This window comes from Rhinatrema bivittatum, chromosome 1, assembly GCF_901001135.1.
Source record: "Rhinatrema bivittatum chromosome 1, aRhiBiv1.1, whole genome shotgun sequence".
NCBI lineage: Eukaryota > Metazoa > Chordata > Amphibia > Gymnophiona > Rhinatrematidae > Rhinatrema > Rhinatrema bivittatum.
This window is the reverse complement of record NC_042615.1, coordinates 228,270,448-228,283,907: the sequence shown is the minus strand read 5'-3', so window position 1 is coordinate 228,283,907 and position 13,460 is coordinate 228,270,448. Positions and strand designations below refer to the sequence as shown.

General features: G+C 42.1%; 1 protein-coding gene across 4 annotated transcripts in view; it reads right to left on the bottom strand.

The window, feature by feature from the left end:
• Positions 1-13,460, bottom strand: part of LETM1 (leucine zipper and EF-hand containing transmembrane protein 1) — a 182,653-nt gene that overhangs the window by 7,583 nt on the left and 161,610 nt on the right. For 3 of the 4 annotated variants that reach the window (XM_029592569.1, XM_029592545.1, XM_029592562.1), the window contains one exon: positions 11,564-11,720. In XM_029592569.1, coding sequence (XP_029448429.1) covers positions 11,564-11,720 — 157 coding nt within the window. The remainder of the gene's footprint in view (positions 1-11,563; positions 11,721-13,460) is intronic. The other variant, XM_029592555.1, reaches the window with a different exon arrangement.

Genomic DNA, 13,460 nt, shown 5'->3' with positions numbered 1-13,460 from the left:
GCATTTCGTTTACTACCAGTGCACCCACTACTGGGGCTTAAGTTCCGTGGACAATTTTACTTTGATAAATGCATGCCCATGGGATGCTCCGTCTCGTGTGCCTATTTTGAGGCTTTCAGCTCCTTCTTTCACTGGGTAATGGCAAAATAGGCAGGCTCGCAGAATATCATCCATTATTTGGATGACTTCCTTTTCGTGGGGCCAGCAGGAACAGAGGCGGTGGTTCATCTCCTACGTATGTTTCAAGAGGTGGCCGAGGATTTCGGAGGTACTGCTGGCGCAAGAAAGGATGGAGGAACCGACTATCATGCGCTTCCTGGCATAGAAGTGGATTCGGTACAGATGATATCCAGGTTCCCAGTAGACAAATTGCAAAAAGCTGCGAGACCTGTTAGCGAACGCTGCGAGGGTTAAGAAGATGACACTGAGCAAGTACAATCAATTCTTGGAGCCTTTAATTTCGCCCTGCAGAGTGATCCCTATGGGAAGGGCCTTTTTACAGAGGTTAGCAACCGCCATGGCGGGCGTGCGCTGGCCACATCACTTTATAAGAATCTCCAAGCATATACGGGAGGATTTCGCCATCTGGTCCTCCTTCTGAACAACTAAAATGGCATATCCGTTTGACAGGAGCCCCCCGGTGTCAAATTGCGAATTAGACATTCATTCCGATGCTTCAGGAGGCTGGGGGGTTTGGTCTCTATTGCCAAGGTGCATGGTCCACAGCACCATGGCCGGACGAATGGGTTCAAGAAGGATTAACAAAAAATATTACACTCTGGAACTATTCCCCATTTGGGTTGCACTAGTTACATGGGGGGAAAAATTGCACAGCAAGCATATTGTCTTCTGGTGCGATAACCAAGCAGTGGTTCACATAATAAACAGGCAGATGGCAAAATGTTCCAGGGTCACGGACCTGTTGCGACAGATAGTGTTGAATAGTTTGCGCATCAACACCACTGTAAAGACGCGGCATGTCCCAGGGTACTGCAATGGCGTGGCAGACGCATTAACTTGCGCTAAACGGTCTCTATTCCGAAAACAGGTACCCAACGCCGACGAAGCGGGAACACCAGTACCGGAACATTTATGGACAATTGGAATCCAACCACAGTAGACTTGTTAAGAAGATCCTTGGCTCCCACCACTTTGGATGCTTACTGCAGGGGATACGGGCGAGTAAGGTCCTTCTGAAACCAGCATGGCTGGGAAAAAGGACCAGTAGCGGAAGAGTTGATCGTGGCTTACATTTCGTGGTCAAAAGAGGCCGGGGTGTCCAGGTGCATGGTGGCAAATCAACTAGCCGAGCTTGCATTTTTCATAAGTGCGCAAGGTTTGGGTGATCCGACGAAGGGATTCCTAACACAAAAAATGATGAAAGGTTGGGGTAGGAAAGTGGGAGTCAGGAGGGATGGACGGTACCCAATAACACACAATATTTTAATGTGGTTGTGGCAGGTGTTACGCGATGTATGTCATTCAGAATTCGAAACATGTCTATTTCGCCTGGCATTTTCTCTCGCATTCTTTGGCGCCCTGGTATAGGGGAACTAGTAGCAGCATCCAGGAAGGATTTGGGATCCACGGGCATGCTGATAAAGAACATTAAAAAAACAAGATAACACTTAGGATAACAATACCATGGTCCAAGACAGATCAATCAGGGCGGGGTGCTACAGTAATATTGACAAGTTTGCAAAATCAGGTCACTTGTCCGGTGGCAAACTTAGAAGCGTACCAGACACGGCGCCCAATAGGGGGAGAGCATCTACTGATACATGAGGACAGGGTCCCCCTAACAAGATACCAGTTCTTGGCGGTGCTTAAGCGAGCACTAACCAAGATAGGAAAGAATGCAGATAATTTTTTAACTCATTCGTTCCAAATAGGGGCGGCCACCATCACAGCGCAGGGCGGGCTTGGAACAGAGGCAATACAGCAGATAGGTAGATGGCGTTCCTCAGTGGTAAACTCCTATGTTAGGCTGGACCGCGCAGGCACCTCACTCGCATGCCAACAGAGTAATTTCACTTCCAGAGGCATCTACTAGGTCGGGACAAGTATGGCTCGTGGGCTACCCATTCGTCCATTGGGTAGCTCGGAGGGCGCAGCAGCGCAAAGGTGGCATGCATCTAGGGATGCATACCATATGGATGGGGAAGAGAGATATGCGCTGGAGCCAATTACTGCCCATACTTCGGATCAAGAGTGAAGCATTGGCAGCACCAGATATGATAATTCATTTGGGTGGGAACGATCTAGGAACATGGTCTTGTAAGCAGCTGTTGCAGCAGGTAAAGAAAGATTTCCTGGAGATATGTTCATTGTTCCCAGGAGTGAGGATATGCTGGTCTGAGATTAGCCCGTGCAAAAAAATATGCAACGCAGAAGTTAAGGGGGAGGAGTAGAAAAAAGCTTAACTGGCAAATCAGAGTATGGCTAATGCGAAGGGAGGGATGTCAAATACGACATGAATGGGCTTTCGATCTGTGAGAGGGGTTCTACAGGCAGGACATGGTTCATCTGTCCGACATAGGATATGTAATAACGACATTCAGGAGATGCTGGAGGCAAAGTATGCACAGGGGTGAAAGGCCGCAGCTGGTTTGGTTATGGGGGACACCAGGCAAGTGCAAACACTGCCTGGCGCTTGTGGCGGTACCCGGGCCAATAGGAAATTATAGTAACTGGGTCAGTCGCGGGGCTGACGGAAAAAGGTATGTCGCCGGACGAGTGGGGGACCACGCCCGGAGGCAGAGCCCCCTTGCTAAATGCGGCTGGAGGAAGTAGTGTCTCCTTGCTTCTTTGTGGCGGGCGGCGGATAGGTAGGCTTGGTCCCAAAAAGGTGGAACATCCTAGCCATTGGACTGGGGGGGGGGGGGGGGTTCTTATGTTGTTGGGTTTCAGATTAATTGTTTAAGTATTAAATAAAAGCTGTGGCCAATTAATGCCAAATACAGCCTATGTGTCTAGACATTTAAGGGATGGGGTAGCAGGAAGGAGCAAAATGCTAGCGAAGGTACACGTCACAGCTCCCAGCGTCAAATTCCCAGCAGGGCTCCAAAATCATACCTTTCAAGCTTGGAATAAGAAGGGCTTATCCTGTTTTGAACATGTGTTGCAGGGAAGTTCTTTTTATCCATAGAAGCACTGGCAGACACATTTCAATTGGGGAAAGTAGACTTCTTAGCTTATTCCCAGCTTCGTCACTTTATAATATCCAAAGGAGGTTGGCCCCTCTTTAGCCATGGGTAAAACTTTATTTGAACACGTGTGTACAAAAATGAATAAGACCTGCGGTTTGGTTGCAAAAATGTATTCTGTATTGATAGGTTCTTATAAGGATAGGTCCCCACATATATGGGCCTGGAAACAGACTTGGGTACTGCATTAGAACCCAAAGTGTGGGACCAAATATATTTGTCAACTAGTAGTGTTCCATCTCCGCACAACTGCAAGAACAATTGCAAGAACAGTGCTACAAAATGCTTTTTTGGTGGTACCTAATCCCCCCCCCCCCCCCTTGGAGGAACTGTGGACATGTGGAGTCCTTTTTTTCATACATGGTGGTATATGCATGCCAATTTCTTGCTTTTGGGATCAAGTGGTAGGCCTAAAGGATGTGGCTTTAATATCACTTAATGTCCCATCACCAAATCTCGATAAATTTCAACAGAGGTTCTGACAACAGGTTTTCTTAGCTACTAGGTTTGAGGTGGCCCTACGCTGGAAGAACCGTGAGGTTCCCATTTTATAAGCAGTACTACAGAGGATACACTTCTACCACCGTATGGCGACTATCCAGGCTTCTAAGTATAAACAAATAGCTATATTTAAGAAGGTTTGGAAACTACTGCTGAAGGGGGACATTAAGAACTGGATGCTTCTGAGGGCCACAGAGATAGGGTATTCTCCTTTCCTTCTCCTTAAGCGCACTAGTGGTCATTTTCCTACATAATTATACCCTTTGGAGTAGATCTTAAAAACATACGTGCGCGCGTACTTTTGTTCGCACACCAGGCGCGAACAAAAGTACGCTGGATTTTATAAGATACTCGCGTAGCCGCGCGTATCTTATAAAATCCGGGGTCGGCGCGCGCTGCCTGTTCCCTCCGAGGCCGCTCCGATTTCGGAGCGGCCTCAGAGGGAACTTTCCTTCGCCCCCCCCCCCCCTTTCCTTCCCTTCCCCTACCTAACCCCCCCCCCTTACCTTTGTTGGCAGATTTACGCCTGCTGAAAGCAGATGTAAATCTGCGCGCGCCAGTGGACTGCTGGCGCGCCATCACCCGACCCAGGGGCTGGTCCGGAGGCCTCGACCACGCCCCCAAGCCGGCGCTACGCCCCCGGGCCCGCCCCCGAAACGCCGCGTCACGCCCCCGAAACGCCGCGTCATTCCGCAACGCCCCCCGACACGCCCCTTTTACGAAGCCCCGGGACTTGCGCGCGCCGGCGGCCTATGCGCGCAGGGCATTTAAAATCCGCCCCTTTGGTTTTTATTTATTTATTACTCATTAACTTCCTTTTTACATCCACTTTTTTTTTTTTTTTTTTTTGAGACGCTCATGGATGATTGATATTTAATAATGCTTATGGTGCTATGTTAATATCTGGTGCATACCCACTTATAGCTTAGGTTGCAGGTAGGAGTGGAGGATGGAGGGAAAGGTTATAGTTTACTGTTTCTTGCTTCATGGAAAATGGAGGTCTTCTTATATTGTACTGACTCAAGTATGTTACTATGTTATTTCTGACTTTCAATAAAAATTGTCAATTACAAAAAAAAGGATATGCTGCACTGGAGAAAGTGCAGAGAAGGGTGACCAAAAATAAGGGGCATGGATCGGCTGGCCTATGAGGAAAGGCTAAAGAAGTTAGGGCTGCTCATTTGGAGAAGAGATGACAGAGGGGGATATGATAGGTCTACAAAATTATGAAAGGACGTGAACAAGTTAATATAAATTGTTATTTACTCTTTTAGATAATAATGGAATGTAAACACGAATCAACCAACCTCAAACCCTCTCTCACTAATTCCTGCTGAATATTTATCATACTATTACCATTCACAACTGTCATATTTATTCATTTGATTACCTATGTACCGTTTCATAGTCTTATTTTTTCACTTGCTATTCTAATGTATCAATAGGCTGAAATGTAAATATTGTGCTGTTCAATTTCTCCCCTTCCATCCCAAGTTTATTTTCCTTGTTTTTTGTAACTTTCCCTCTCCCTTTTTCTGATTCACTGTATTTAAAGTTCAAGGTTCTTATTGAAAATATTGTTTTTTACGTTACGTTATGCTTTACACTCCTTGTTATTTGTAAACCGGGTTGATGTGATGCCTATCATGAAACTCGGTATAACAAAAACAATAAATAAATAAATAAATAAATAAACAAACAAACAACAGAAGGACCAGGGAGCATTTCATGAAGTTAGCAAAGTAGCTCATTTAAAACAAATGAAAGAAAATTCTTTTTCACTCAGCACATAGTTAAGCTCTGAAATTCGTTGCCAGAAGATATGGTTACAGCAGTTAGTGTAACTGGTTTAAAAAAGGTTTTGATAAGTTCCGAGAGGATAAATCCATAAACTGCTATGACAGTAATTAATAAGCAATAGTAGCTTGTGATCTAATGTTTGGGTACTTGCCAGGTACATGTGACTTGGATTGGCCACTGTTAGAAACAGGATACTGAGCTTGATAGACCCTTGGTCTGACCCAGTATGACACATCTTATGTTCTTAATTGTGTGTTGAGTGAAAAAGAATTTTCTCTGATTTGTTTTAAATGTGCTAATAAAAAAACAGATTAACCATAAATGTGCTTCTTGCTAACTTCATGGAGTACCCCCTAGTCCTCCTATTATCTGAAAGAATAAACTACCGATTCACATTACCCATTCTAGTTCTCTCATGATTTTGTAGACCTCCATCATATCCCCACTCAGCCATCTCTGCTCCAAGCTGAACAGCCCTATCCTCTTTAGTCTTTACTCACAGGAGAGCTGTTTCATCCTCTATCATTTTTGGTCGCCATTCTCTGTACCTTCTCCGGTGCATCTATATCTTTTTGAGATGGGACAACCAGAACTAAACACAGTACTGAAGGTGCAGTCTCACCATGGAGCAATACAGAGGCATTATGACATTCTCTGTTTTATTCACCATTCTCTTCCTAATTCCTAACATTCTGTTTGCTTTTTTGACTGCCGTAGCACATGTTAATGATTTCAATGTATTATCCACTATGATGCCTAGATCATTTTCCTGGGTAGTAATTCCTTACATGAAACCCAACATCATGTAATATAGCATGAATTATTTTTCCCTATATGCATCACTTTGCACTTGTCCATATTAAATTTCTTCTGTCATTTGGATGTCTTATTTTCCAGTCCTGCAATGTATCACTAGCCACTTGTGATTTAACTACTCTGAATAATTTTGGGTCATCTGCAAACTTGATCAACTCACTCGTCGTTCCCCTTTCCAGATCATTTATAAATATATTAAAAAGCACCGGTCCAAATACAGATCCCTGAGACACTCCACTGAAAAAACTGACCATTTAATCCTACTCTGATGTCTTTTTTTTTGTAATTAGAAGTTTATTGTTTTCAAAAGAATATAACACAGTGCTTGGATAATAACAGAGTTTACATGACGTAAATAGCATCTAGAAACCCAATACAACAAGCACTAACCCTGATACAACTCCCCACCCCTCTACTGATCCCAAATTTACCAAGGTATCAGCTTAGCAATAACAGAATATTCAACCTAGATGAAAGCCATTGAGAAAGAACAAGGGTAATGAGATTTTGACACTCAATTGATATATCGAGGAATCATACGACTCACAGGATTTGTAACAGGAGATCAATATTTACTGATTCAAATTCAAGAACCTTTATCTCCCTAGTACCTTGAAATGGATAAGTTGAAAGGGGCTTCCAAATTTTATGGAAAGAAGCCATTTGATTATATTTAGCAGCTGTTAAATATGCTAATCGGCGATATTCATAAATTTGTTCAAGGACTTCATTAAAGATTAGGAGCTTTTCCTTTGTCCAGTGTAAAGCAGCGAGCCGCAATAAAAACTTGCATACCTAGTTTCTGCTGATAAATATTCAATGGGAATACTAAGTAGGATCTCACTCGCAGTCGGTTGCAAAGCCATCCCTACAAGTTTCCCAAACCACTCAGTTACAGTATGCCAAAATGGGATAATCTTAGGCACTGCCACCAGATATGAATAAACGTACCAAAAGGCTGCAATTTCTCTAGCAAAGATTACTTTGATGAGAATACTTTTTATGCAGCTTCCCTCGATTAAGATGACAGCGGTACAATAACAAAGCAATTTTCTTGTAAGCGAGCGGAAATAGAACATTTGCTAGCATTTAGAAATATGATACTTTGAATCTCAGGGTCAAGGATGAGTCCCAAATCTTTTTCCCATTTAGGAATATGACTAAAGAATGGCTGTTCCGATTCAACCAATAAACTATACATTTTCGAAGTTGTTCCAGAAATAGAATCTGCTTGCAAGCAAACGTTTTCAAATAATGAACTGCTTGCTCGCAAAATTTGCTTATTATTCAATGAATCTATAAAATGTTTGATCTGGGCATAACCCAAAAAGTTAACATTCTCAAGAGAGTAATGTTGTTTAAGCAGTTCTATAGTGAGGATGTCACCTTGTCTAAACAAATGCCCATTGTTAGTGATCCCAGCAAATTGCCAAGCTTGAAACTCTGATGTTTGGAAGCCCTCTGGAAAAAGTTTATTGTGGAATAGGTATGATAAAAATAAGAGAAATCACTAACTCATTTTATTTTCCAGGCTGACCAGATTTTTGTCGTCGTGTGGGTTGATCACAGAATACAGTGCACTGGACGCCAAGTAATCCGAGATTGCCAAAATAAAGCACCTAAAGGCATCTTGCCTATAATCAATTGTTTGAGTGTCACCCACTGTTTTCTTCCTTTCTTGACCGCTAATATCTATGCGGGCTCACAGTTGGGATGCTACTTTTCTTATATAAAAAGTAATTTGGGAACTCCTAGGCCTCCATGCTGTTTAGGCAAAAAGAGGACTCGACAGGCAACTTGAGGGGGATGACGTCGCCAGATGAAATTTTTTTGCCATCTTCGTAAGAGTACCGAAGTAGGAAAAATCGGTAATGTGGTAAATAGATATAGAAAGCATGTTAAAATTAATTTTAACCACTGCAGTACGCCCTAGCCACGAGAATGAACCTCTATCCCATTTCTCTAAGTCTTTATCTATTGCTCGTAGTAGATGGGCAAAGAGATCAGAAGCATTAGGACCTAATAATATTCCCAAATATTTAATAGCTGACTTTGCCCATTGAAATGGGAAATGCTCTTTAATGAAAGAAACCTCAGCAGCTGGGAGATTAATGTTAAGAAGCTCTGATTTCTCTGAGTTTACTTTGAAGCAAGACACTGCTGAAAAGTTGTATTTCAGATTCTACGCCCACCGAAGATATGGGAGGTTCAGACAGGGTAAGCATGATGTCATCTGCAAATAGAATTTAAAAGAAGTCTCGTAGCAAAGGGTTCTAAAAAACAGAGCAAATAAAAGAGGTGAAAGGGGACACCCTTGCATAGTCCCTCGGCCAATACAGAATTACTGGCTATATCCCCCCTTTACTTCTACTTTGGCCCTAGGAGAAGTGTAGAGTTGCTACAACCATTGCAGAAAAAAAAACAGGCTGAACTGCATCTTCTGTAACGTAGAGAGAATAGGAAAGGCCAGTGGACAAGATCAAAGGCCTTTTCTGCGTCAATTGATAAAAGGATTTGCTCACGTCCCTCAACCTCCCATGGAGTGGGATGAACATCGGAACGGTGAGCCGAGCACGGAGACCAGGGGAAGGAAGAAGCCCTACACCAGAAACCCTCCTCTCTCTCTTTTTTTTTTTTTTTCCAAAACTTACCTGAGCTCAGCCTTACCTGGGAGTAGAAAGATGGTCTCCAGCTGTGGGGAGAGGATATTTGCCATCACTGCCGCGCTCGGCTTTCTGCACCTACTGCCTTTCAGCTACTTAACAGTTAAGTCCACACAGGCTGAAAAACCAGCTATTGAACCTAGGCACTCATCTGAGAGACCATGGAAATCAACTCAGGAATTCTCAACTGGGGAGGGACCCTTCGGTATCACTGCAGGAGAGAGAAGCAAATTTATTTTCTTATGTCTCCTTTTCAAATCGAAGCAATCCCATCAGGGATATTCACGTCCATCTGCTGGAGATGGAGAATACTGGCAGGCTGATGTCACTGAAGAGGTATATACTTTTGATGTCAGATTGCTTCGTCTCCATTTGCTGGTAGAGGTGCATAACTCGCTTGTTCTGGATTCATCTGTTTGGAAGCTAAGAAAGTTGAATATGTAGCTATATTCTCCTGTATTAACGAGTGTTACATTTGGTCTATTGGCATCTCTAACTTATGTTTGGCGCAGATAGACAAAATATAACATTCGTTAAGACAGGAGAGTACAACTACCAATGCAACTTTGAATTCAGTGCCAAATAAATTAATCCCCATGATTCAGATCCATTATGAAACATGGAGCCATGCTGGGGTGTTTGTAGGAGAAGAGCCATGATGATCATTTATGAATAGGATCACCAAATAAGATAAATGCACTATTTTGATTGCACAATATAAAAATAAATTAAAAAATGGACTGAGTGCGAGTGATGACCATATTATCTATAAGGCAATCTGATGGCTAATGAAGCTGGTAGTGCCTATTATAATGGTCTTTAGGGATTGCACCAATATGTAGAAACAGTGGAGGACTATTAGTATTCTGAATTAGATTACCTTTTGTTTCTCCTTTGGTGACGTGATTTGTTTCTGATGAGGAAGTCAGCTTGGAAATTTTCTATACCTGAAATGTGAGCTGTTGAAAGCTGAAGATTTTGTTCTACCTATTCGAACAAGACACTTTTCCCTTGGGCACAATCACGCTCCAAGTGTCCCCCTGTCTGTTTACGTATGTTATTGCTGTGGCATCGTGCGAAAACACTTGAATTGTTGCGCCTTCAATAATGGCAGAAATTACACCACAGCCCATCAGATGTCTCTGATCTCCAACCTGTTTACTGACCAAAAGCCTCCTCCTTGGTCCACAGCCCCCAGGGTCACCTGGCTGCAACAGTGAGCTCAAGCTTCAAGCCTATTCCCTTTGACAGATTCTTCAGCGAAAACCATCACAACATGTTTCTCTTACAGGAGGAATGCTAAATAAATTTCATAATCCTGTGACCGGGGTGGACCAGAAAATTGACAGGGACTTCTGGAGGAGCCACATGTTGAGCTCTGGCCCAGGTGGCTGCTCCCAGAAGGTGGAAGTAATCCTATACTCTTGGGAACCCTGTGAGAGTGAAACACCCAAATCTGTGTCAATAACTTGGTCATTCTTTCCAGAGTCAAAAGACTCAGCTCACCTTGGTGTTGAAACGAGCCCCTAAATACTCCACAGATTGGAAAAAAAGAGAGATTGCTCTTTGCATAGTTGACCACCCTTCCTAGGCTTTCAAAAGACCACTCCCCTAGGAGCCTAAAAGTCCTGCTTTACCAGTCCAGCATGTGCCACCATCTGCTGGAGACAGAATGCTAGCTAGTGATTGTGTTGTACCATCTCTAATTCAGTGATGTCACTGGGAAAAAAGCAATACTCTCCATTCTATCTGCTGGCAGGTTTGCATAAATCCACACATCTGGACTGATCTAGCAGGAGAAGGAAATGCATTATTAAACATAAGAAATTTTTTACCAATATGAAACTAGGCTAGAAATGGAGTCAATTGATTACCACAGGTACTAACCAATGGCAAAACAGCTTTAAAAATGCTTGATATAAATCAATGGTGAGGCAGATTTTAAAAAGTTGAATCACAATGTGTTCTGAACTTCCTGAGATTTCAACTGAACTAGCCTGTATCTCTATAAGAACTAAAAAGAAATGGGGATTCTAAGTGTCGGGAGCATGGAATGCATATGGAAAGTGAGAGCATGGGGTCACTAGGTGATCTACCTATGGCACAAATCTAATTAAAAATGATTGGTGGGGGGGAGGAGGGGCAAACACTTGGGGTAGGGGGTACATACATAGACATGATGATCTTGTAAAGGCCAATTTCCCAATAGGAAAGAAGGATTAAAAAACTTAATTGGAGAATTTAATTGATATAGGTTGGGTACTGTTCCTTGATATGCTCAGTTATGAATTACTTCATAATTTAGCTTCAGGTTTATTTTAAAGGAAATGTGTATCTTGTTATATAAATTTATTATGCCAAATAACAGACTGACATTGGGAGCTTTCTCTGCAGGCCGATACCAAATCTACATTAGACTCAGTAGTGATTTAACATCCTTAAAACTGAAATTATTTCTGTTTAATCATGTGTTTTTAGCTATTTTATAGTTTACTGTGTTAGTTATGGTTATTTTTTTCTCATTTCTCTGGAAAAACAGTTTTGTGTTTTTATTGGTAAGCTTCTATTAGTAATTACCTTGGCAACATTATCAATATCAATCTTGCCATCCTTGTTCTCATCCAGAGCTTCAACAATACTTAGCAATTTCTGTTCTGGAATCTTCTGGATTTGTTTCATCACACTGATAAGTTCACTGATGCTGATGAGATTCTCCCTAAAAGCAAAATGCAATCTGAATAGAGCAAACATTAATATAAATAAAACTGTGTTTATATGACTAGATTGAAAGAAAACATGCTAGTGTTTCATACTGAAGTCTCTCAATGATTGGTCACTTTCAACTCAATCAGAAGTTGATTGATTCAAAATATATAATAATTAATTAATATGTTAATTTAGACATCTGCCATTTTTATAGTGGACTTTCCTGCCTCTGATTTCTAAATAGATAGTCCCTTGATGGATCCAAGTCACATGCATACTGCTGTGCAATCCTCTAAGCCTTCATTCTGGCATTTATAAATCAAAGCACACATTATAATTCTTTGAAGTGAATCTTAAATGGAAATAACAAAAGAAATAAAGAAACTATATAGTCAGCATAATTTTGTTATCCATTACGATATAAGAAAATTAGGAGAAAAGCAAAAAAAGGAAGAGGAAATATAAAGAAAACTATAAAGAAATGGCCACAGCATTCAATAAGACTCCTGCTTAAACTACATACAAACTATATAGATAAACTAAGGAATTGGTGAAGATGTTACAACCTTCCTTGCATCAATAAAAGAACTAAGCTATTCAGGAGAGGAGAAAATATAACTGAATAAGTAACGACATTTACAGGGTAACGAAGAATAAAAGTAGCACCTATTCCCAGTATCTCCTGTCTCAAAAGAAGAAAACCTCTCTCTCCATGGGAAGATACGAATAATCTGCCCATGAAAATTAGCGTTAAGATTATGAAAATATAAGGACATTATCTTATTAGATCCCCCTCAGTAACAAAGGAAACAAGTAGGGTGGCATGATCTACAATCTTGTAACCAGATGACTCAATGAGCTGAGTAGGAGAAGGAACGGAACTAGAAGAGGAAGGTAAGAAAAAAACTTTGTTAATAGAAGGAAGACAGTCCAATGGAATTTTTAAAATGTCCATAAAGTATCTCCATAAGGTCATAATAGGGAGTTCCCCCATTACTTTAGGAAATTGCAAGAAGCGAAGATTCAAATGACATGTAGAATTCTCCAGGTACTCAACCCTTCTGGAAATAGTGTTCCATTCTTGAACTAACTGAGCCTGAACAGTGGTCACCTTGGACAAATCTTGCTGAATTGAGGAAAGTTTAATTTCATGTTCACCCAACTTAGTCTCATGCATACTAACCATGGGGTTTAACTTTGCCACAAAAAAATCCAGCTTAGAAGTAGAAACAGCCAGAGCCTGGCCAATTTGCGATATCAGCTCCCATAGAAAACCTAAAGTTACCTCTTCAGGCTTCTTAGGAGGGAAGAAACACTCAGACGATGGTAACAGCAGGGAAGTACTGTTTTCAGAAGGTACAGGCAAAGAAACTGCCTCCACGTTATCCAAGGAGACTGTAGAAGAAATCAGTGCTGGAGCAGTTCCTTGCTCTTCCAAGAATGAAACGCTGGATGCAAGACCTATGGCATCCCCCTATCGTAGTGGCAACGGTCTGTCTTCAACCCGTGCCATAGCAGCCGTCAAGAATGAATCACTTCTGGGAGCCAGCAGAGAAACTTGCAGGTGGGGGCTGAGGGAAACTTTGTCCCTGGGAGAGATCAGCATTCCTCTGTTGACTGTCACATTGGGACCTCCACCACCTGATCCAGGAGCAGGAGATGCAAACGAGTTGATGAGTTGCTGTCCTTCAAGGTAAGAAGGTATGGGTCTACACCCCCCCCCCACTCCGGGGGGTGGTGGGGGTGTAGACCCATACCTTCCCTTTAT